Below are 26,498 nucleotides of genomic sequence, written 5' to 3' on the forward strand. Positions count from 1 at the left end.
CTCCTTCAACAAAGATTATCCCAGGAGGTCAAGCTTTTCTCTTTACCTTCCATTGAATATAATAGACATATAAGAGACAATTTATTAAACTCTCATTTGCTTGTGTTTTCTGGCAAAGGAGAGTGCTGTTTGGACTGGGGAATGACACAGGTAAGTCATAGTTTTGTTTGCATGTACAGTGCCTTCTGTCTACTTTAATACACACAAGTTACTTTTTCCCAATACTTTTACTCCCCTAAAGTGGGGGGACTATGTACAAATTACTAAATGTTTCACCTGATATGGATGAAAATCCCCTCAAATTAAAGCTGACATACTGCACTTTAACCTTATAGTCATTGTTATATTTCAAATCCAAACTTTTGGAGAATAGAAGAAAAAAGAAGAGAAAATGCTACCCTGTCCCAATAATTATGGGGGGCACTGTACTGATAACAATTCTATTTGCAGATAGTCCTAGTCCTAGTTCCCCTTTTTCTGACATGAGAGATATTGTTCCTCTTTTGTCTTTAGACTCGTGATGGATTCTGCCAGGAGACCCTGTTTAATAACTGTGTGTTTATCAGTACTGGCAGCCACTTGTCTTCCATGCTCTGGTATGGTCATAAATTCACTGTATAATAACGTAATTATGAAGCATTAGTGTTACAGTAGTATCAATCAAATGCGTTATGACTTTCACTGAAGACTGGAGGAGTTTTGTGAAATTTTCCAATAATGTCCAATGTCAGTGTGTGATATTGGTTCTGTGTCTGTACCAGGCTCCCCAGGCCCCAGCCTGTGGGGTAAGAAAGTGGTGTTCATGGGCCGTCACTGTGTGTGGCAGCTGGATAAGGGGTGCGTAGTGCCCCCCCTGGAAGAGCTCAGTGTGTGTGTGCACCTACACAGGGAGATCGCAACATCTGAGTGGACAGGCTTCGTGTACAAGGCGCCTGGCGAGAGACAGGTAGAGCTGGGTCTGGCAGGCCGAGGAGGGTTCCTGGTGGCATGGCTGTTTGGGCATCAGTGGCCCGTACCAGAGGATCTGCCCCTGAAATGCTGGCACAATGTCTGCCTCACCTGGTCCAGCCACTCCGAGAGGCTCCGGCTCTACATCAATGGGAGCAGTTGCCTGGACGCCCATGTTAACGCCACCCTGTCCCGGCGACTGACTCACAATGGCACCCTGACCTTGGGGGTGTCCCATAACATAGTGGGTGGGGTGATGGAGTTTGAGAATGGAAAGAACTTCCTGGGGGCCATCAGCCTGTTCAGGATGTGGGGGCATGAGCGGACAGCTGAGGAGCTGAGGGCCCATAGCTGTATTGATGGGAACGTGGTGAGATGGGACAACAACGACTGGGATTACCAGATTTGCCTACCTGAAGATGACACCAACATCCAGTGTGGTTAGTTTCCATACTTATTTAGTTCCACTGTATTCTATTGTGGGTGCTATTTTGAGTCCTATTAAAAGGGCCCCATTGAACGAATGTACAATAAAGGGCAAAAGTTATACATTTACATTTGTCATTTAGCAGAAACTCTTATTCAGAGTGACTTAAAATCAAATCCAATCAAATGGTATTGGTCACATACACATGGTTAGCAGATGTTAATGCGAGTGTAGCGAAATGCTTGTGCTTCCAGTTCAGACAGTGCAGTAATATCTAACAAGAAATCTAACAATTCCACAACAACTACCTTATACACACAAATCTAAGTAAAGGAATGGAATAAGAATATATACATATAAATATATGGATGAGCAATGACTCAGCGGCATAGGCAAGATGCAATAGATGGTATAAAATACAGTATATACATATGAGATGAGTAATGCAAGATGTGTAAACATTATTGAATTGGCATTGTTAAAGGAGCATTATTACAGGAGAAATTAGGGTAAAGTGCCTTGCTCAAGGGCATATCGGCAGATTTTTGTTCTCCCCTTCATCTACACTGATTGAAGTGTATTTATCAAGTGACGTCAATAAGGGATCATAGCTTTCCCCTGGATCCACCTGGTCAGTCTATAATGGAAAAAAAACAAGTGATTAATGTTTTGTACACTCAATGTACAGTTGAAGTCGGAAGTTTACATACACTTAGGATGGAGTCATTAAAAGTATTTTTTCAACCACTCCACAAATTTCTTGTTCACAAACTATAGTTTTGGCAAGTCGGTTAGGACATCTACTTTGTGCATGACACAAGAAATTCACTGTATCACAATTCCAGTGGGTCAGAAGTTTACATACACTAAGTTGACTGTACCTTTAATCAGCTTGGAAAATTCCAGAAAACAATGTCATGGCTTTAGAAGCTTCTGAGAGGCTAATTGACATCATTTGAGTCCATTGGAGGTGTATCTGTGGATGTATTTCAAGGCCTACCTTTCAAACTCAGTGCCTCTGCTTGACATCATAGGAAAATCAAAAGAAATTGTAGACCTCCACAAGCCTGGTTCATCCTTCGGAGCAATTTCCAAATGCCTGAAGGTACCACGTCCATCTGTACAAACAATAGTACGCAAGTATAAACACCATGGGACCATGCAGCCATCATACCGCTGTAACGGCTGTCGTCTAGGGAAGGAAAGGAGGACCAATGCGCAGCGTGGTAAGGGTTCATATTTTAAATATTTTAATGAACACTGAAAACAATAAACAACCAAAGAACAGTCCTGTAAGGTGCAACACAACACTAAACAGAAAATAACCACCCACAAAAAAGGCTACCTAAATATAATTGATTTACCTTTATTTAACTAGGCAAGTCAGTTAAGAACAAATTCTTATTTTCAATGATGGCCTAGGAACAGTGGGTTAACTGCCTGTTCAGGGGCAGAATGACAGATTTGTACCTTGTCAGCTCAGGGATTTGAACATGAAACCTTTCAGTTCCCAGTCCAACGCTCTAACCACTAGGCTACCCTGCCGCCCCTATGGTTCTCAATCAGGGACAACGATTGACAGCTGCCTCTGATTGAGAACCATACCAGGCCAAACACAGAAATAGAAAATCATAGACAAACTAACATAGACAACCCACCCAACTCACGCCCTGACCATTCTAAAAAAAAGACAAAACAAAGGAACTAAGGTCAGAATGTGACAACCGCTCAGGAAGGAGACGTGTTTTGTCTTCTAGAGATGAACGTACTTTGGTGCGAAAAGTGCAAATCAATTCCAGAACAACAGCAAAGGACCTTGTGAAGATGCTGGAGGAAACAGGTGCAACAATATATATATCCACAGTAAAATGAGACCAATATCGAATTACCCTGAAAGGCCACTCAGCAAGGAAGAAGCCACAGCTCCAAAACCGCCGTAAAAAAGCCAGACTACAGTTTGCAACTGCACATGGGGACAAAGATTGTACTTTTTTGAGAAATGTCCTCTGTTCTGATGAAACAACAATAGAACTGTTTGGCCATAATGACCATCATTATGTTTGGAGGAAAAAGGGGGAGGCTTGCATGCCGAAGAACACCATCCCAACTGTGAAGCACGGGGGTGGTAGCATCATTAGGTGGGGGTGCTTTGCTGCAGGAGGGACTGGCGCACTTCACAAAATAGATGTTATCATGAGGATGGAAATGTATGTGGATATATTGAAGCAACATCTCAGATATCAGTCAGGAAGTTAAAGCTTGGCCGCGAATGGGTCTTCCAAATGGACAATGAACTGAAAAAGCGTGTGCGAGCAAGCAGGCCTGCAAACCTGACTCAGTTACACCAGCGCTGTCAGGAGGAATGGTCAAAAATTCACCCAATTTATTGTGGGAAGCTTGTGGAAGGCTACCTGAAATGTTTGACCCAAGTTAAACAATTTAAAGGAAATGCTACCAAATACTAATTGAGTGTATGTAAACTTCTGACACACTAGGAATGTGATGAAAGAAATAGAAGCTGAAATAAATAATTCTCTCTACTATTATTCTGACATTTCACATTCTTAGAATAAAGTGGTGATCCTAACTGACCTAAGACAGGGAATTTTCACAAGGATTAAATGTCAGGAATTGTGAAAAACTGAGTTTAGGGGTATTTGGCTAAGGTGTATGTAAACTTCAGACTTCAACTGTACATATTCAAACACATACAAATAGCATGCACAAAGCATACACATGGATGCAAATGGAATGCACATTCACATTTTTCAAGCTGTTAGACATACCTATTTGTAATATCTCTCTTCTTCACAGGGGCTTTCCCCAATGTGACAGCCTCTCCTCCCACTGTCACCAACACCACTCCTGGTTCACCAACCAGCACAAATACATCAGGTGACAAAGTTATTTCATAAAATAAAAATGCTAACTGCTATGTACTAAGGAGGACCTGAAATTGGCTTCGATTACATTTTCATAAATCTATTCAAAAGAAGCTGGTTAATTTCTTGTCTGTAGACCCTGTAACCCCTACAGAGACACAGCAACCATCCCTTGGATTGCCTGTAAGTCCCACTGGCCTGTCTACAACCAAAGAACCTTCAGACCTCAACTCAACAGGAACAGGTCAGCCAATAAGACACATTTGATTAGAGTCTGCTACCGCAAGAAATATGCTTAATTTTCATAGAAAAATCTCAGTGGCTCTGAAGTTCTTTCCGTCTCCATGGGTGCAATATTCAAGGTTAGAGATGAAGGCTGTTCAAATGTACAATGATTTCCACTGTTATGCTGCTAGGCATTGCATCCACCTTCTACAGAGTTCAAATGAAGCTGAACATGACAATGACTGTAACTGGCAGCGACCCAGGGGAGACCATTCAGAAGTGGGTAAGAAACACAACAATGACAGCGCTGAAACTGGAAGATGATAAACGTACAATAACATTCTCTTCGATATAACTTTTTATACAGCGTCTTTATGTATTGGTTACAGGTTCAGAGAAAGCTTGGGGAAGTCAGGATGAACGCATTACATTTCCAAATATTTCAATCGACTTATAAGTAAGTCCTCATCATTCACAAATGGCATCACCTACCTACATGAATGTATATGGCTACATGTAAAATAGCATAATAAAAGCAAGACTGCGTTTGATGTGCAGGGGTGGAAAGAGTACTGAAATATCCTACTCAAGTTGAAGTACAGTTACTTCAATGAAGTAAAATTACTGGTGTAAAAAAAAGCTACTCAGGTAAAAGTAAAAAGTAGATCATTTAAAAAGTACTCAGAGTAAAAGTTATTGAGTTACTTTTAAAATAAAAACATTGACCTTGATAATAATGAGCTAACTTTGCTAAGGTTACCTTAAGGTTGTTACACATGATCTTTTCCATGCATTCAATTGAAAATGTAAGAGAGGAAATAAATGGAAATAAACAGAAACTAAGTTAATTTATTTTATGATTGCAACATCTGTATGTAAAAGTACTATTATACTATGAACATATTCTAAATAAATGTAACATTCAAAGCAACTGAAATCAGGGGTGGAAAGAGTAGGCTTCTGAAATATCCTACTGAAGTAGAAGTACTGTTACTTACATTACATTGTACTCCAGTAGAAGTAAAATTACTGACTGAAAAATACAACAACAAAAAAGTTATCGGAAAAGCTACTCAATTACAGTAACTAGAGTAGTTGTAATTCGTTACTTTACACCTTTGTCCATGTGTTTTTTTATAGGGACAATGATCAAAAAGAGACTCAAAGAGTGGAGATGGTGAGTATGCTTTAAACATTTAGGCTTTTATCAAACATGCAAATTGATTAGGGTATGATTAAATGTCAAATGTAATTTGGGTAAACAAAGCATCATCGCAGCAATAAGGAACCAGTTATACTACTGCAACAATTAATAACCATAATCTTTATTACCACACTGTAAGTCTATGGCCTTGTCTTCAAATAACGTTCAATATGAGTAAACAAATGGTTTCCCGGTAGCAATGAATTGTGTGTGTTTGATGAATAGTGAACAGTAAATACTTCCTTGTGGTGTCTTCTCTGTCAGGCTGCTGAGCTGAGAAATCAGAAAAGGTAAGTGATGATGAAACAAACCATGTCTGATCATTCAGAGACGCCGTGATAGATATTGAAAACTACATCTTGATTTAGAATGCAGTTGAAATTACAGTAACCATTATTTGATATTTTACTGAATCATGGGAGGTGTGTATCATGATAATCATGGGAGGTATGTATCATGCATCTCACAATGTTCATTTAGGATCAGTTTTGCCTTTTAGATCACAAGGAAAAAGATAACATGGATACGGAAGACCTGATCCTAGATCAGCAGTCCTATTCTGAGACGCTTGATACGTATGGATCCTGGTCTATTAGCAGCTGCCTATGGTTTCGGGTACTCATCCCATGTTGTCTGTATAGGTTTAGATGTACCTTCCATGTTCAGGATGCTGATGCACGGAACGTCATGACCACTCAGAGACTCATCAATGACCTTCTGTCCAGGATCCATTTTGGTGGAGAGATCCAGGTAGACAGCAGAGACGTTCACGTCTCACATATAGGTACAGCACGGCTTTCCTCAATCTGTATTAGATTTGCTGATCTACACTGAGTGTACAAAACATTACAAACACCTTCCTAATATTGAGTTGCACCCCCCTTTTGCCCGGGGCATGGACTCTACAAGGTGTCGAAAGCATTCCACAGGGATGCTGGCCCATGTTGACTCTAATGCTTCCCATAGTTGTGTCAAGTTGGCTGGATATCCTTTGGGTGGTGGATCATTCTTGATACACAACTGTTCAGCGTGAAAAACCCAGCAGCATTGCAGTTCTTGACACACTCAAACCGGTGCGCATGGCACCTACTACCATACCCCGTTCAAAGGCACTTAAATATTTTGTCTTGCCAATTCAACCTCTCAATGGTACATATACACAGTCCATGTATCAATTGTCTCATGGCTTAAAAATCTTTCTTTAACCATTCTCTTCACCTACACTGATTGAAGTGACATCAATAAGGGATCATAGCTTTCTTCTAGATGAACCTGGTCAGTCTATGTCATGGAAAGAGCAGTTGTTCCTAATGTTTTGTGCACTCAGTGCATATTAGACTTGATAAGTGAATGAATGGTGTCCACTGCTGTCACCCATACTTTCTCAGATCTGTGATTACTTCAGGAAAGAAGGACAGTGCCTGACTTCTTTCCCCCTCTACAGATCCAGGGAGCTGTCCTGAGGACACCCATGAGAGTATCAGGGGTGTGTACATATGGCCAATCAAAGATGCCCAGAAGACAGAAACTATGATCTGTGAGAAGAACAGTGGTGCCAGGGCTTCCAGGAAATGGTGAGAGGCCCAGCTAACATTACGTTTGCAACAATGCTTGTTGATTGGTAAACATATGTGCCATCAGTGCATTTGCAAAGTATTCAAACCCCTTCCCTTTTCCACATTTTGTTACATTACAGCCTCATTATAAAATAATACAATTAATTGTTTTCCACATCTATCTACACATAATACCCCATAATGACAAAGCAAAAACAGGTTTTTATCCATTTTTACAAATACATTTAAAACAGAAATATCACATTTACATAAGTATTCAGACCTTTTGCTATGAGAATGGAAATTGAGCTCAGGTGCATCCTGTTTCCATTGATCATCCTTGAGATGTTTCGACAACTTGATTGGAGTCCACCTGTGGTAAATTAAATTGATTGGACATGATTTGGAAAGGCACATACCTGTCTACATAAGGTTCCACAGTTGACAGTGCATGTCAGGGCGAAAACCAAGCCATGGGGTCAAAGGAATTGTCCGTAGAGCTCTGAGACAGAATTGTGTCGAGGCACAGATCTATGGAAGGATACCAAAACATTTCTGCAGCATTGAAGGTCCCAAAGAACACAGTGGCCTCAATCATTCTTAAATGGAAGAGGTTTGGAACCACCAAGACTCTTCCTAGAGCTGGCCGCCTGGCCAAACTGAGCAATCGGGGAGAAGGGCCTTGGTCAGGGAGGTGACCAAGGAACCGATGGTCACTTTGAATGAGCTCCAGAGTTCCTCTGTGGAGATATTAGAACCTTACAGAAGGACAACCATCTCTGCAGCATTCCACCAATCAGGCCTTTATGGTAGAGTGGCCATACAGAAACCACTCCAGTAAAAGGCACATGACAGCCTGTTTAGAGTTTGCCGACTCTCAGACCATAAGAAACAAGATTCTCTGGTCTGATGAAACCAAGATTGAACCCTTTGGCCTGAATGCTAGACGTCACATCTGTAGGAAACATGGCACCATCCCTACGGCGAAGCATGGTGGTGGCAGCATCATGCTGTGTGGATGTTTTTCAGCGGCAGGGACTAGTCAGGATCGAGGGAAAGATGAATGGAGAAAAGTACAAAGAGATCCATGATGAAAACCTGCTCCAGAGCGCTCAGGACCACAGCCTGGGGCGAAGGTTCACCTTCAAACAGGACATCAACCCAGCTCACACATCCAAGACAACGCAGGAGTGGCTTGGGAACAAGTCTCTGGATGTCCTTGAGTGTCCCACTCAGAGCCCGGACTTGAACCTGATCGAACATATCTGGAGAGACCTGAAAATAGCTGTGCAGCGACGCTCACCATCCAACCTGACAGAGCTTGAGAGGATCTGCAGAGAAGAATGGGAGAAACTTCCCAAATACAGGTGTGCCAAGCTTGTAGCGTCATACCCAAGAAGAATCGAGGGTGTAATCACTGCCAAAGGGGCTTCAACAAAGTACTGAGTAAAGGGTCTGAATACTTATGTAAATGTGATATTTCAGTATTTCAATGTTTTTTTTAGATATGTGTAAAAACTTGTTTTTGCTTTGTCATTATGGGGTATTGTGTGTAGACTGATGGGGGGAAATAAAAAAATGTAATCAATTTTAGAATAAGGCTGTAACGTAACAAAATGTGGAAAAAGTCAAGGGGTCTGAATACTTTCCGAATGCATTGTATGGTCAGGCCACGTGGTCAGAAATTCTCAAGGATGTATGGATTATGGTGAGAGCACCATGTATGATACTGTAAAGTAAAATTATGTGTATTATATCCCACAATGCAGTAGACCTTGTTAAGCCAGGCAAAATTTAAAAAAAAACTTTATTCAAAACAAACAGTGGCCGAGTCCTCTTAGCCCTTTATGTCTTTCTGAGAATTTGTGTTTTTGAGAATGTGTACTCTTAGTATTATGACAATATTCAGTTTTTTACCTGTTCAATGCCAAAGTTGTGAAAACGGTCAGAGGGAAAAAAACACATGTTGACCTAGCGACGGCTCAGCGAGGCCCTCCTTCAATTAACTTCAACACACAATACAATCCTGTTCTATGCGCTCTTCCGTATGGGCACACAATCACCTACTCACAGATGTGACACTGGTGGATCTCTGACTGCTAGCAATCAAGCAAGAATCAATTTCCTTCAACTGAATTATTAGGCTACCAATGTCTCACAACACAGGTATTAATATTGCATGAAGATAACCAGACAAGTCCAATAACTGAATGATGAGGATAATCAGTTTTATGGGGCCGTGAACGGAACGCCTCTGCTGTCAGAGTGAAACATTGTCCTAATATTTATTATGCAAGCAGTAAAACATTGTCCTAATGTTTATTATGCAAGCAGTGAAACATTGTCCCACGTTGTTTCCACGCCATTAAAACAATATAATAAACTATGTGATGACATTGAATCAACGTGGAAAACTGATTGGGTTTGCAAAAAGTAAACTTAAGGACACTTCGTGTTTTTTTCACCTAACTTTTAACTTAAATCCAATGACATGGTGAAATGTTTTCTTGGTTTCACGTTAAATTCACAGTAGTTGACAACTCAAACGAATATAAATCAAAACTGACGTCTGTGCCCAGTGGTTAAGGCTCCTACAGGAAGGTTTACTCTAGGTAATAAACATTGAAGAACTTTTAGGGGGCAGGAGCAAATACATTTTTTTCATACGGGATGGTTTGGGTTAGATGTTTAGCAATAAAACAGACGCGTGCACAACTTTAGCACAAAACAAACATAGTTGGCTTAAAATGTTGACAACGTTTAAACTATATTTCGTCTCCCATGTTCATTGAAAACTTAAATACATTTGCACAATGAGCACTTGTCTCTCAAAAACATTGTTAAAGTTGTTGGTTAGCTTGCTAGCAAATTTTTTGACATTTAGTGTAACAAAAAGACTGGTCTTGCCTATGCCGCACAGCCATCGCTCATCCATATATTTTTTTATGTACATATTCTTATTCCATCCCTTTACATTTGTGTGTTTAAGGGAGTTGTTGTGAATTTGTTAGATTACTTGTTAGATATTACTGCACTGTCAGAACTTGAAACACAAGCATTTCGCTACACTCGCATTAACATCTGCTAACTATGTGTATGTGACAAATAACATTATTTGATTTGGTCTCGGCACCAGTGAAACAGATGTAATCATACTTCATAACTCTCTTGCGTTGTGTTTTTAAAGAAAACTCTGTTCTGCCAGCGATTCCAGTTGATTGGTGTTTATTCTGACGATAGATACAAGGAAGCACGTTAGATGTGCAGTTCAACAGTATGTTGATGGATGTAGATTCGTGATTCGTCACTTGCATGTCAATATCAGACTGGGGATTTTGTAATCAAACATCCTAACAATGACACTCAATACATTTTTTAGAAAATACAATAAATGCAAGTACCTGAAAATAGACTCGAGGAAGCACATTAGCTGTGCAGGACAACAGTATGTTGATGGCTGTAGATTAGTGATTCGTCTATTAGCATGGAAATAGCTGAATTAGCAGGGAGCTAATGCAACCGTTACAACTAGAGCATGCTAGCTAACGCGCTCTTACAGCAATAACATATAACATAATAACATAATAAAAGCACATCCCAGGACGACCCCAATTATCTAACAGGTACGTGCACATATAAACTCATCAAAAAAAGAAACATTATTCCATTTATGTTAGTCACATATCTGTGGAACTTATTCAGTTTATGTCTCAGATGTTGAATCTTGTTATGTTCACACAAATATTTACACATGTTAAGTTTGCTGAAAATAAACGCAGTTGACAGTGAGATGACGTTTCTTTTTTTGCTGAGTTTATATACACAGTTGATTCGTGTATATTCTGACGATAGATACAAGGAAGCACGTTAGATGTGCAGTTCATGGCTGTACACAGTGAACTCATACACAATTGTGAATATAAAAATATACTGAACAAAAATATAAACACAACATGCAACAATTGAAACGATTTTACTGAGATACAGTTCATATAAGGAAATCAGTCGATTGAAATAAATTCATTAGGCTCTAATCTACAGATTTCACATGACTGGGAAGGGGTGGAGCCATGTTTGGGCCTGGGACGGCATAGGCCCACCAACTGGGGAGCCAGGCCCAGCAAATCAGAATTAGTTTTTTTTTAACAGACAGACATACTCCTGGAACCAACAGATCGAAAGACCTAGGGTAGCAACCCTAGATTTGTGTCGGGACTATATATTGTGAAATAATTTAATAGTATGAATAAATTAATAAAAATACAGTATTGAAAGTAGGAAAATATGTCAATCATTATTTGAATATTTTGGTAACCTGTTGTATAAAAGTGATAATGCGGTGCGTGCCAACATATCCTCCAAACACCGGCTTCGAGGGCATTATCACGTAACTATGTCCTGCCATAGTATAGGCTCTGAGATTAAATAGGCAATTATGTTGTGCTCCTATTACACAACAATACTGTAGCCTAACGTTACCCATACTGTCAGATGTTTTACATAAGCTACCAGTCTGTACTGTGTTGGCAGAATGTTTTAATGGCAGATTGTTCTGGACCTGTCAGCAGAACGTTTGAATCACACAACGTTTTGCATTTCCCCTAGCTGGCTAAACTTAACTCCACGATTGACGACGTTTTTATAAAACAACCACTGATTTCAGCATCTAAAGGAATAGTGACCAATTACACCGAACAACGTTGTCGGAGCTTCATGCCGCCCACACTAGTCGAAGCTCAAGTACATAGGAATTTATTTATTAGGCTATTGGTCCAATTAAATCAGAGACGCACATGGTAATTTGTCGTATGGCTCCTTCGGGAATATAAACCCATCACGGCTAGACAAGGTAAGGAATTTGTTCTGCATTGGTTGTGAAAATAAAATAAAAATTATCAAGTTTTATGTCTATTTATTTTAGATGATAAAGTAATCATATAAAACAAATTATTTTTCTCAAGGCAACTGGCTACATTCTTGTTAATATGCTTTCCAGTTGTTTTATTCATAAAAATGCTTTTCATCATATCCTCCATTTGCACAAAATACTTAGGCCTACTCGCCAGCTTGCAATACAATATTTCCACCACTAGCAGATGTGCATACACGTGGTCTAACGTTTGCCAGGAGGTGGGCATATTGTACTTTTTTTAAAATAAATGCCAACTGGCGCATTCACATTTTGGGGTATATTTTGTATGGACACACGATTTATAAATGAGTCCCCTGGAGACTGCGTCCAAGATGTCTGAACATTGTGTTCAAGGTAATTTACTCATGTTCGCATACACCAATTCATGGACCATCTGTATGTTGGTTGCATCCGGTTTACACGGACCAACATCACATGTACACTAGCCCTCAGTGCACACAGGAAGCAGTGCATGTTTACTTCGACATTATATATGTTTTATAAAGAGTGACAACACTGCCATGTTGATATGTGCTTTGCTGTTGGAAAATCACATTAGAGTCTGACTTTCACGTGTGGCAGATGCACCACCCTCAACTTCACTCCTGTGAGTGACGGAAAATAAAATCAGCAACAATTATTTGAATAATTCAATGGATGTTTTGTGCACAAAATTGGTGACTAAAGTGTCTTATTAGGAATTTTCTAATCTGAGTTTTGTATGTGGCCGTTTTGGGAAATTGTATTTCTGGGCCAGGTGTCAGTTAAACTGCAGTACCGAAGCAATACTATGACTACTCGAAACAGCTGTTTTTAGACCTGAACCCTGACACGTTGGGTGGGGGCCGCGAACTTGACGACTTCACAACGAGCTAAGGGCATTATGGAAGTCCAGAGGGTACATCATTATGAATAAATAAAAAATGCCCTCATTATGTCGAGATCACAACTTATTTATCTCATTATCAGGACATAACAAAAGTTGTTTAGTCAAGATCACAATATAATTTTCTCATGATTATGACATAACATAAGTTGTTTTGTTGAGATCACAAGATAAACTCTATGAATAGGAGTGGACACATAGATTGACAGTATGGCTGGGGCGGCAGAGCCCACGTTGTATCAACGCATATGTTTTTATTGATTACTGCACTAAGGGATGGTACATTTCATGCTAATATTATGCCTTCGTTTGTGTTTGGAGCTCATTTTCAGTTTAGAAGTTAGAATGTTACTACCAAGCTAAATGTCCTTACCATCAGCTACGACCTCTTGGGGCATCTCAGCCCTCATGGGGCATTTAAGACCTGAATATGCTTGACAGGCAGCCTGTCTCCCAGGCTGTGTGGCACACCCCAAGACCACAGCCAATTGCAAGCAAGCAACAACGTAGCTCCAGTGCCTTCAGAAGGGATTCATATGTCTTGACAAATTCTACATTTTGTTGTGTTACAGTCTGAATTTTCTCACCAATCTACATACAACAACCCATAATGACAAAGTGAAAACACATCTTTAAAAATGTTTGCAAATGTATTGAAAATTAAATACAGAAATATCTAATTTACATAAGTATTCTGGCAATACTTTGTAGAAGCACCTTTGGCAGTGTTTACAGCTGTGCGTCTTTCTGGGTAAGTCTCTAAATCAAATCAAATCAAATCAAATTTATTTTATATAGCCCTTCGTACATCAGCTGATATCTCAAAGTGCTGTACAGAAACCCAGCCTAAAACCCCAAACAGCAAGCAATGCAGGTGAAGAAGCACGGTGGCTAGGAAAAACTCCCTAGAAAGGCCAAAACCTAGGAAGAAACCTAGAGAGGAACCAGGCTATGTGGGGTGGCCAGTCCTCTTCTGGCTGTGCCGGGTGGAGATTATAACAAAACATGGTCAAGATGTTCAAATGTTCATAAATGACCAGCATGGTCGAATAATAATAAGGCAGAATAGTTGAAACTGGAGCAGCAGCACAGTCAGGTGGACTGGGGACAGCAAGGAGTCATCATGTCAGGTATTCCTGGGGCATGGTCCTAGGGCTCAGGTCCTCCGAGAGAGAGAAAGAAAGAGAGAATTAGAGAGAGCATATGTGGGATGGCCAGTCCTCTTCTGGCTGTGCCGGGTGGAGATTATAACAGAACATGGCCAAGATGTTCAAATGTTCATAAATGATCAGCATGGTCGAATAATAATAAGGCAGAACAGTTGAAACTGGAGCAGCAGCACAGCCAGGTGGACTGGGGACAGCAAGGAGTCATCATGTCAGGTAGTCCTGGGGCATGGTCCTAGGGCTCAGGTCCTCCGAGAGAGAGAAAGAGAGAAGGAGAGAATTAGAGAACGCACACTTAGATTCACACAGGACACCGAATAGGACAGGAGAAGTACTCCAGATATAACAAACTGACCCTAGCCCCCCGACACATAAACTACTGCAGCATAAATACTGGAGGCTGAGACAGGAGGGGTCAGGAGACACTGTGGCCCACTCCGAGGACACCCCCGGACAGGGCCAAACAGGAAGGATCTAAGAGCTTTCCACACCTGGATTGTGCAACATTTTCCCATTATTTGAAAAATTCTTCAAGCTCAGTCAAATTGGTTGTTCATCATTGCTAGACAACCATTTTCAGCTCTTGCCATCGATTTTCAAGTAGATTTAAGTCAAAACTGTAACTCAGCCATTCAGGAACATAACAAATCAAATTGTATTTGTCACATTCGCCGAATACAACATTTGTATGTTACTTATGTTCTCCATGATGACTCCTTAGCCCACAGTCCTTGAAATAATAGTTTTTTATCATTGTAAAAATAGATGTACAATTATGCAAAATAGCAACATATTGCTTAATGACTACAGATCAGAACAAGACAAGACTGGTCCTCTCGTCTTCTGCTCATTTCATCTTAATCTCCTTTTCTCTTGGTCCCCTTCTTCACATTAGTGAGTTGGATGGAGTGACTGAGAAGGCCAAATGGGCTGAGCCAAACCTGAAGGCATGCAAGCCAATGATCACCATCTCTGATCTGGACAATGTCACCGTCACAGCAAGTAAGTCCCTTGTGCAGTCTAAATACCAGTGACTAGGTTCTGGTGAAATAACAGTAATTTGTCATGTATTATACTGTACCAATGGCATGCATGCGCTTCCCTATCTCTTTCCCTTTGTTTGTCTGTAGTAGTATATTCAAATATTACAATGATGAATTACACAACTTTGGACTTTGTGTCTTTTCCTCCCAGACAACTCAGCAGATGTGGTGGACATGATTGAGGACCTCATGGGTGTCGAGGGGGACCTGAGTGACTCCCAGCTGGCCACCGTGGTCCAGAAGCTGGATGAGGTTCTGGTGGTCAGCACAGTGACCCCTGCCCTCGGCGAGGACATTGTCAGCATAATCGCTGACATCCTGGGGTCCAGTTCTAACCTATCAGCGGTCGCCAACGAGTAAGGGAAAGGGTCAACGGGGAGAGGGAAAATGGTTGGATTACAAGAGTACATTTGAATCTAGCCTCGTCTAATTTTTTGCCTTCACTGCTGTCGTTCATGTTGCCAACAGCATACTGGGTATCACAGGCAGCGTTGGGGACCAGATGGATTTCCCTGAGGAGTCACAAAATGTGACCGTCCCCTCCCTGGCTCTCTCCATGATCAACGTAGATCCAGAGCAGTTCCAGGGCCTCACGTTTGGCGTGTCCTCCTTTTCAACTGGCCTTGCTCCAGAGGTAAGTCAGCAATAGCACTCTATTTTCTCGTCAGGCACGTACTGGATTTGACAAGCAGTGGCTATCACAGCTGACAGAGATACACTGTCTATGCTCCAGCAGTCAAATACCTGTCCTGTCAATATAAATGACCAATCCTTTTTTGCTCGAGTCCTTCCTTACTGAAAATCAATAGCATGAAACCCTAGACTGTTTTTACTCCATTCAAATGAGGGCATGCCCTTGAATGAACAGAGAAAATGTAGGACACATGCAGAGGTTATTGTGAAACAGCTAAAGGTTTCTCCGAACTGACTCTAGCCTCTAGCATTCATTTCTAGTTAACCTTCAATGTGGAAAAACAGCACATGATTTAAACTACACCGAAACACTGAATGTCAATGAAACTACAACGATTTAAAGGAACAAGAACATTGCTTTACAATTACAGTGTGTATTCCAACACTTGTCCAGTGTTGTCACTGTGGTGTAATGACCTATTACATTTAATTCCATGACGGAATGGAGTTATATAGGACGACTTGAATAAAACATCAAATCAAAGTTGACAGTTTAGCAGAGGTTATAGTGGGTGCAGTGAAATGCTTATGTTACTACCGCTTAACAATGCGGTAAAATGTTGGACAATTCAAATGTAAGGGGGAAAAAAGACAAGAAATCAAGAACGGTGTGATAAATCTGATTAAAAATCCAAATAGTGCTGTAACAGTAGCCAAATGTAATCTATACATACTGTATATACACCTGGAGAATTTACACAAGATCAGCTTAAAAAGATATGTACAGCAGTAGATATATTAGAGTAAGTTATGTCAAGAATACAGTGTATATATACATATGTGGTGTGGATAAATAGTGTAACTAAAATACAATGTACAGTAGTAGAAATATTATGATGAGCTACGTCGGGGATACAGTATTTAAGTACACAATGTGAAGCAGGAAGTGACCAGTGGTTCAATGTCTCTATAGCATGAGACAGCAGTGTTGGCTTTGTGTGTGTGTGTGTGTGTGTGTGTGAGTCTGTGAGTGTGTTTGTGAGTATGAGGTGTGTGTGTGTGAGTGTGCATCACCTGGTAAGTATATGTACACCTCTTTCTGTTGTAGATCTTTGTCAACCAGACATTCCTGAGTCAGCCTTGCGACGGCACAGTGGCGTCCATCTCTCTGCCCCGTGCCCTTCAGAACTTCTTCCCCGAGGGAAACAAAAAAAAGCGAGTTCAGTTCCACTTCTATGGCACACAGGAGCTCTTCAAGGTGATGCCATCAACAACGTATGAGGTGTCTAATTATTTTGGGTCAATTATTCATTAATAAGGAAGGCTACTCGGGGTGTTTCATGGTTTTCTTATTTCAAATGAAAGCTTCCAGCAAATGTACAGTAATTCAGTGTTAAAGTTTTATGATCATTCACAGGATCCAGAGACCAACTGGACGCTGAATAGTTACGTGGTGTCTGCCAGTGTCAATAACAGCAATGTCAGCAACCTCAGGAATCCCGTGGTGGTGACACTTACTCACCTCAAGCCCAAAGAGGTGAGGAATAAAAAAATAGCTTTATCTTACCACTGAGCGTAGCGATGACGAGCTAAATCCTTTTCATCCCCAACAGAAAAACGACATGGTGGAGTGTGTGTATTGGGACTTCCAGAAGAACAATGGGAGTGGTGGGTGGGACAGCAACGGCTGTGAGACACTCCCGAGCATCTACGCTTATCAGACCACCTGCCACTGTTACCACCTGACCCATTTTGGCGTGCTCCTGGTGAGTCACCTTTTTCAAATCACACTACTGCATTAGTGCAGTGCATCTGGACTGATATATTAAGCTCCTATTGTGGTGTCCTACAGGATGTGTCCAGGACTCCTATCAGTGAGGCTGACCAGGAGACACTGATGGTCATCTCCTACTTGGGCTGTGGTGTGTCCTCCATCTTCCTGAGCATCAGCCTGCTCACCTACATGGTCTTTGAGTAAGTCAGCATCCAGACAGATAGAATATTGTTCTCTATTTTTCTGTATCCTTTGGCATCTCTCCCCCTTTTCTCTCTGTATTATCTAATCTCCTCCTGTACTTCATCTGCCACTCTCACTATTCCTCTCATTCTCAATCTCTTTCCACTCATCTCCCAATTTCTCACCCTGTGCCTCTCTCTCTATCTCTCACACACTCCTTTCCACTCTGTCACAGGAAGCTGCGTCGAGACTATCCGTCTAAGATACTCATCAACCTCTCTGTGGCTCTGTTGGGCCTCAACCTGGTTTTCCTGATGGACTCTTGGCTGTCCTCCTTCGGCTTCTACAGCCTCTGCATCACCACGGCAGCCACGCTGCACTACTTCCTGTTAGCCTCATTCACCTGGATGGGCCTGGAGGCTGTCCACATGTACTTCTCTCTGGTCAAGGTCTTCAACGTTTACATCCCCTCCTACATCCTCAAGTTCTGCACCCTCGGCTGGGGTAAGCCAAGGCAGTCTGTGGCAAAATAAGGATACTTGTAAAAACATCTTTAAAGTAACTGTCCAATGAAAATATTTTAAAAGCTGTTAACTTATACCCAAATAATGTCGTTGACTCATCCTATACTTGTATTTGTGGCCAAGTCATAAATTAGAGATTTTTTTTTGTTTTTAAACAACTCAAACCGTTTAAAAAATGCTTGCTATTTCCTCATAGAGGATGACGTCATGTTTTTGGCTGAGAGGTCTCATTGGCTCATTAGCTGAGCTGGCCAATCAGCTGTTTATATTTTTATGGTTGAGGCTACGAACACAGAGTTTTCGCCCCCGCAACTCTGGAAACGTCTTTCTCAAAACTAAGGATCCGAATAACATTCAGCGCATGTGGGATTTTACACACACATTCAAGTTTCTCTATTTACACTATGCTTTACTCAGCCTCTTCTGAACCGTCAACCAATTTGAGCGACATGATAATGAAGCCTCATATTTCTGAACAGCTGAAACAACAACTTGGTGATGATTTGAACGAACGTTCCGAAAATATATACGTTACCTTCAGAAAGTATTCATACCCCTTGACTTTTTTCGCATTCTGTTGTGTTACAGCTTGAATTTAAAATGGATTCAATTTATATTTTTTTGTCACTGGCCTACACACAATACCCCATAATGTCAAAGTGGAATTATGTTTTTAGAAATGGTTACAAATTAATAAAAAATGAAAAGCTGAAATGTCTTCAGTCAATAAGTATTCAAACCCTTTGTTATGGCAAGCCTAAATAAGTTTAGGAGAAACCATTTGCTTAACAACTAACATAATAAGTTCATGGACTCTTGTGTGCAATAATAGTGTTTAACAGGATTTTTTATGACTTCCTCATCTCTGTACCCCACACATACAAATTATCTGTAAGGTCGAATCACTGCTCAATTATCTCAGTCGAGCAGTGATTTCAAACACAGATTCAACCACAAAGACCAGGGAGGTTTTCCAGTAACTTGTAAATAAGGGTATCTATTGGTAGATGGCTAAAAAATAAAAAAGCAGACATTGAATATCCCTTTGAGCATGGTGAAGGTATTAATTACACTTTGGATGGTGTATCAATACACCCAGTCACTACAAAGATACAAGCTTCATACCTAACTCAGTTGCCGGAGAGGAAAGAAACTGCTCAGGGATTTTACCATGAGGCCAATGGTGACTTTAAAACAGTTACAGAGTTTAATGGCTGTGATAGGAGAAAATTGAAGATGGATGAACAACATTGTAGTTACTCCACAATACTAACCTAAATGACAGAGTGAAAAGTAGGAAGCCTTTACAGAATAAAAATATTCCAAAACATGCATCCTGTTTGCAATAAGGCTAAAATAAGGCTAAAGTAAACGTGTTAGGTTTGGGGCCAATCCAACACAACACATCACTGAGTACCACTCTTTATAGCATACCCCGTGTTAGGGGTATGCTTGTCATCAGCAAGAACAAAGGAGTTTTTTGGGATAAAAATAAACGGAATAGAGGTAAGCAAAGGCAAAATCCTAAAGGAAAACCTGGTTCAGTCTGCTTTCCAACAGACATTGGGAGACAAATTCACATATCAGCAGAACAATAACCTAAAACACAAGGCCAAATATACTCTGAAGTTGCTTACGAAGACAACATTGAATGTTCCTGAGTGGCCGAGTTACAGTTTTGACATAAATTGGCTTGAAAATCTATGGCAAGACTGGAAAATGGCTGTCTAGCAATGATCAACAACCAACTTGACAGAGCTTGAAGAATTAAAAAAAGAATAATGTGCAAATATTGTACAATGCTGGTGTGCAAAGCTCTTAACCCAGAAAGATTTGCAGCTGTAATCGCTGACAAAAGTGATTCTAACATAAGTATTCACAACCCTGAGTCAACATATGTAAATAAGATATTTCTGTATTTCGTTGTCAATAAGTTTGCAAACATTTCTAAAAACAGGTTTTCACTTTGTCATTATGGGGTATTGTGTGTAGATGGGTGAGATTTTTTTGTTTATTTTGCCATTTTGAATTCAGGCTGTAACAACAAAATGTGTAATAAGTCAAGGGTTATGAATTACTTCTAAAGGCTATCTGTCTGTTGTTAGGGATATTGCCGTAGCACAAGCAAGACGCCATCTACACATTGCATTGGGGAAAACTATCAGAGTTTTGTGTGATGATGCAATCGTTATAGTTATGCTGCCATAAAGCCATAGTTGCTGAAAAAATAACTCTGCCTCTCAATAGCAATGTTTGCACATTAAATCGCTATTGACTGCCTCTCTGTGTCTTCATTGTTGGTATGCTGTATATTTATAAATATGTATACAGTGGGGAGAACAAGTATTTGATACACTGCCGATTTTGCAGGTTTTCCTACTTACAAAGCATGTAAAGGTCTATAATTTTTTATCATAGGTACACTTCAACTGTGAGAGACGGAATCTAAAACAAAAATCCAGAAAATCACATTGTATGATTTTTAAGTAATTCATTTGCATTTTATTGCATGACATAAGTATTTGATCATTTACCAACCAGTAAGAATTCCGGCTCTCACAGACCTGTTAGTTTTTCTTTAAGAAGCCCAGACATCAGGGATAAAATTGTAGACCTGCACAAGGCTGGGATGGGCTACAGGACAATAGGCAAGCAGCTTGGTGAGAAGGCAACAACTGTTGGCGCAATTATTAGAAAATGGAAGAAGTTCAAGATGACGGTCAATCACCCTCGGTCTGGGGCTCCATGCAAGATCTCACCTCGTGGGGCATCAATGATCATGAGGAAGGTGAGGGATCAGCCCAGAACTACACGGCAGGACCTGGTCAATGACCTGAGGAGATCTGGGACCACAGTCTCAATGAAAACCATTAGTAACACACTACGCCGTCATGGATTAAAATCCTGCAGCGCACGCAAGGTCCCCCTGCTCAAGCCAGCGCATTGTCCAGGCCCCGTCTGAAGTTTACCAATGATCATCTGGATGATCCAGAGGAGGAATGGGAGAAGGTCATGTGGTCTGATGAGACAAAAATAGAGCTTTTTGGTCTGAACTCCACTCGCCGTGTTTGGAAGAAGAAGAAGGTTTAGTACAACCCCAAGATCACCATCCCAACCGTGAAGCATGGAGGTGGAAATATCATTCTATGGGGATGCTTTTCTGCAAAGGGGACAGGACGACTGCACCGTATTGAGGGGAGGATGGATGGGGCCATGTATCGCGAGATCTTGGCCAACAACCTCCTTCCCTCAGTAAGAGCATTGAAGATGGGTTGTGGCTGGGTCTTCCAGCATGACAACGACCTGAAACACACAGCCAGGGCAACTAAGGAGTGGCTCCGTAAGAAGCATCTCTAGGTCCTGGAGTGGCCTAGCCAGTCTCCAGACCTGAATCTAATAGAAAATCTTTGGAGGGAGCTGAAAGTCTGTATTGCCCAGCGACAGCCCCGCAACCTGAAGGATCTGGAGAAGGTCTGTATGGAGGAGTGGGCCAAAATCCCTGCTACAGTGTGTGCAAACCTGGTCAAGAACTACAGGAAATGTATGATCTCTGTAATTGCAAACAAAGGTTTCTGTACCAAATATTAAGTTCTGCTTTTCTGATGTATCAAATACTTATGTCATGCAATAAATGCAAATTAATTACTTAAAAATCATACAATGTGATTTTCTGGATTATTGTTTTAGATTCCGTCTCTCACAGTTGTACCTATGATAAAGTGTACCTATGATAAAAATTACAGACCTCTACATGCTTTGTAAGTAGGAAAACCTGCAAAATCGGCAGTGTATCAAATACTTGTTCTCCCCACTGTATATATATATATATATATATATATATATATATATATATATATATATATATATATATATATAGAGGACAGAAATTGTTTGCTCATTGGGAAATGAATATCCAACTAGTCAGTGACAACTGTTTGGAGTTTGTGACAGCAACTATGTGAGCTTATTGCAGTGTTATAGACACTATGTCCTGAGATTTACTATGATCTTCTATGTACCTTACCTTCTTACGACTCTTGTGTAGCTTGTGAGCGTCACAGAATTTGGGCATGTTCATGAGAGTCTCAGCTTTTCATAGATATCGTTTAATAGTTTGTATCTCAAACGATTCGGACTCTACAGATGTTTTTGTAAAAAGACCCGGCCCCAGTCCATTTGGGGATCCGCTCTTAAAAACACCACTCTATCTCATTAATGGATGTAGAAGAAATAGACCAATTGAATGGTGCAACCCATATTGTCAATCATATTGTAAAAAAAACTGAACATCAGTCTATCAATCAAATCAAGGTAAATTAAAGTTATTTAATTTCCTTTTGAGTGTTTTTATATTGTAGTCAGCGATTGAATCCTTCACACGGATCCTGTTTGACCAAGGGAATAGAATGAAGAAGTAAAGATCTCTGTCTCCACACAGGCATTCCTCTGGTGGTTGTCAGCCTGGTCCTGGCCATAGAGAAGGATGCCTATGGCAATGTTCTATCTGGGGACTCCCTTGACTCTCTACAGGGCTCTGAGCCATTGTGAGTATGCAGCATGGCCAGTTGACCACTGTTACGGATACATGTGATTAATCACATTTCTCTTTCTCTCTCTCTATTTCACTCTTTCTCTGCCTCCTTCTTCCTCCTGTTCTCAGCTGTTGGATGCAGAGTAACGTTTTCTTCTACATCACCATCGTGGCATTCGTGCTACTGGTCCTGGTCTTTAACATGGTCGTGTTCATCATGGTTCTGATCCAGATCCGACACATGCAGACCAATAATCCTGCAGCTACAGTAATCAAGCGCAGTGTCATGCATGATCTGAGGGCGGTGGCCAGTCTCACCTTCCTATTGGGTCTCACCTGGCCAATAGCCTTTTTTACCTGGGGACCGGCCAGGGTACCTATGCTCCACCTCTTCTCAGTCCTCAACAGTCTGCAAGGTAAGGGGACCAATATACGTTGTCTACTGTACAATAGAGAGAGAGAGAGAGAGAGAACCCATTATCTTCTCTCCGGCTGTGTTTCAGGGTTCTTTATCTTTGTGTTCCACTGCCTGATGAAAGATAATGTGAGGAAGCAGTGGAGGATCCACCTGTGCTGTGGCCGATTCAGGCTCAATGACTACTCAGGTACAGTCGAGGGACCTCCAAGCAGTCTATCTGATATTGCATAAGCCCCAGGTGGTTCATAGAGAGTGTTCCTGAGGTTGCTTCATTTTTACCTTTGACCCTGTTTAGATTGGAGCCGCTCCGTGACAATGGGCGGCAGGACCAAGCAAAACCATCTGGTGCACCGCTTTCCGTCTGTCAAGTCTGTCAACACCTCATCTAGGAAGATCTCTGATGACTCCACTACAGCTAGCGGTAGCTCTTCCCCACCCTACCACCAGTGGGCCTAGTCTACTGTAGCTCCACCAGGGGGCCTAGTCTACTGTAGCTCCACCAGGGGGCATAGTCTACTGTAGCTCCACCAGGGGGCATAGTCTACTGTCGCTCCACCAGTGGGCCTAGTCTAGTTCCACAAAGGGTATTAACTTGGCTCCACCAGGGGGCCTAGCCGGGCTCACAACATAGTGCCATAATACCACTCACCTGGAACAATGAGAAACACTTGAGCTCATGACACCATAGCAGACACCTAAGTTCAGTCCATTCTGAATTACACTGAAAAGTCCAGACACTCTGCTGATTCTATCTAAATGACCAGTATCCTTCCCACGAACTGCTGTATGTCTCTCTGCAGTGCAGTCTCATCATCCTCGGGAGATATTCATTCATACTCTATGTGCAAGTATTAGCCTGTTCTGTGCTTTAAAGGACATAAGCTCTATTATTATAGGACAGGGAGGCAAGTAGCCTAGTGGTTAAGCGTTTTGGTTCCAGTAACCGAAAGGTCGCTGGTTCGAATCCCCAAGCCAACCAGGTGGAAAATCTGTTTTATGTACCTTTGAGCAAGGCACGTAACCCTAATTGCTACTGTAAGTCGATCTGGATAAGAGCATCTGCTGAATGACAAAAAAAAGTTGACTTCATGTCAGACTATTGTTGTAGAGTATGATCAATATTTTGGTACTTTATGCATTGTCTTTGTTAAATGACATTTCTCTTTCTCAAAATCTGTTTATGTTCTTCTTTTCATGATGTTAAATAAATAAAACATACACATAGTGAAGTTTAAAGAGTCAAGGACACTTAATGACTTTGTTTGACTTCATAGAAAGAACAGATCTTTTCAAACAAATGTACAAAGCCTCCTTGCTGTTATTCAATGTACTGTAGGCCTACCATTGATCTGTGGATCTGTCACCATTTTAACTGAGAAAAAATCCAGGACATTTCATGACACACATTATGTTCACCGCCATCTCTAAAAGACTTGAAGGTTGATGAATGTGGGTTGTTTAGCATAGGGGATAATGCAGTAGAGATATATTATGTTCAGTCTTTTCTCCATTTCTCCATCTCAAATGCCGCTTACTGTATGAATGGCGCTCTTCCCACGCTCGCCTTTTGACACAAAGATAGGACTACTAAGTCACAATAACATTCTGTATATACAGTGGGGTCCGAAATTATTGACAGCCTTGATAAAGATTACTGTATAAAATAAATAATAAAAATACTGTGCTATATTGTATGCTCAAACAAATTGGGAAATTATACTATTTTATTCTAATACAATTGCTCAGAGAAAATCCATGGCAAAAACCGGTGGAATCAATGCTGTTTCCACGTCATTAAAAAAATAGATATCTATGTGATGATGTTGAATCAACTTGGAAAACAAATTGGATTTGCAAAAAGTCATATATGTAAGGGAAAGTTCGTATTTTTTTCACCCAACGTTTAACCTAAATCCAGGGTGACATTGTTGGTTGATTTCACATTGAATTCAAGTTAGTTGACAACTCAAGCAAATGTAAATCCAAACTAGACATTTAATTGACGTCTGTGCCCAGTGGGAGAGATTTTGTTTAACAAGTAATACTTATTTTTTTTAAAGGTATGATCAAAATGATTGACAACCCTGTTTTCAATACCTTTCAATACTTCACCTTGCAAGGATAACGGCACTGAGCCTTTTTCTAAAATGTTTTATGAGTTGGAGAACAAATTGGGGGGGGATGCAATAAAATTCAAATGAATTACTTAAAAATCATACAATGTGATTTTCTGGATTTTGTTTTAGATTCCGTCTCTCACAGTTGAAGTGTACCTATGATAAAAAATTACAGACCTCTACATGCTTTGCAAGTGGGAAAACCTGCTAAATCAACAGTGTATCAAATACTTGTTCTCCCCACTGTATATGTTCTACACTACAGGGTAAAAAAACTATTAAGTTGGGGTGCTTCCAATATCTTGTCTGTAAGAAGAGCTTCATATACTGTATGTGACAGACCTCTGGGGTCTAATACTCTAATACTCCTGGTCTTGTAGGATTACTGCAGGGTGAGGCCTAGGGCTGAAATGTGGACTAATGCACTTCTTTGCAGTCATAAGTCCCATTTCCTAAAGTGGCTCAGGTAGGAGTGCTGTTCTAAGACCAGGTACCCTCTGTCCATGTAACCATATAAATGATTATGAAAAGGCTAAACGGATCCTAGATCAGCACTACTATATTGCATGAATACAGGCCCTGCCCTGGTATACAGTGTACTCCAATTTATGTGCCTGTTCTGGTATGTTATCACTTTGCTCACTTTGTTGTATGATGGGAGTATTTATTCTCTTTAAATGACATTGAATAAACCAAGTCAAAGCTGAGTCTTATTTTGGAAAATACATATCATTTGTTTGGCTCATGTGTCTCCCAGACAGTATACACAGTTTGTGGAGGACACATTGTGAGCATGTTCAACAGTGTAGTCCATTCAAAATGTCCATTCTCAACACATCTGACAATAAGGCTATTTGTCAAGTACATGATAGCATAACGTCACGTTTCTCATTGTGTTCTTATATTGACTAGTGAAAAGATGTCCCACCACATCTCCATTGGTGGCTGTAACTATCATTGTGGTTCTCTGCATGTGTAACTGGAAAACCTCAGTGGTGACTTTTGTTATTGTCAGTGTACTTTCTGAAATCTGCCATCATTTATCATAATATCAATCACGAATACGGCT

General features: G+C 40.7%; 1 protein-coding gene across 2 annotated transcripts; it reads left to right on the forward strand.

Annotated features, from left to right (window-relative positions):
• LOC110488743 (adhesion G protein-coupled receptor G4) lies at positions 1 to 26,135 on the forward strand. 2 transcript variants are annotated; one of them, XM_021561080.3, is made up of 23 exons: positions 1 to 150; positions 514 to 596; positions 762 to 1,388; positions 4,190 to 4,270; positions 4,394 to 4,501; positions 4,674 to 4,765; positions 4,872 to 4,939; positions 5,623 to 5,659; positions 5,951 to 5,976; positions 6,328 to 6,470; positions 7,131 to 7,260; positions 15,102 to 15,208; positions 15,401 to 15,605; positions 15,718 to 15,883; positions 16,991 to 17,140; positions 17,300 to 17,419; positions 17,496 to 17,648; positions 17,735 to 17,856; positions 18,075 to 18,343; positions 22,802 to 22,907; positions 23,024 to 23,310; positions 23,398 to 23,499; positions 23,608 to 26,135. In XM_021561080.3, the coding sequence occupies exons 2-23, from the start codon at positions 521 to 523 to the stop codon at positions 23,766 to 23,768; spliced, it is 3,336 nt and encodes a 1,111-aa protein (XP_021416755.3). In that variant the 5' UTR covers positions 1 to 150; positions 514 to 520; the 3' UTR covers positions 23,769 to 26,135. The 2 variants fall into 2 exon arrangements, 1 of the variants encoding a protein (XP_021416755.3); XR_016486267.1 differs by having other exon boundaries at positions 3 to 150; positions 16,991 to 17,157.
• The last annotated feature ends 363 nt before the right edge of the window (positions 26,136 to 26,498 follow it).

Source organism: Oncorhynchus mykiss, chromosome 14 (assembly GCF_057628025.1).
Source record: "Oncorhynchus mykiss isolate SJ-2025 chromosome 14, ASM5762802v1, whole genome shotgun sequence".
NCBI lineage: Eukaryota > Metazoa > Chordata > Actinopteri > Salmoniformes > Salmonidae > Oncorhynchus > Oncorhynchus mykiss.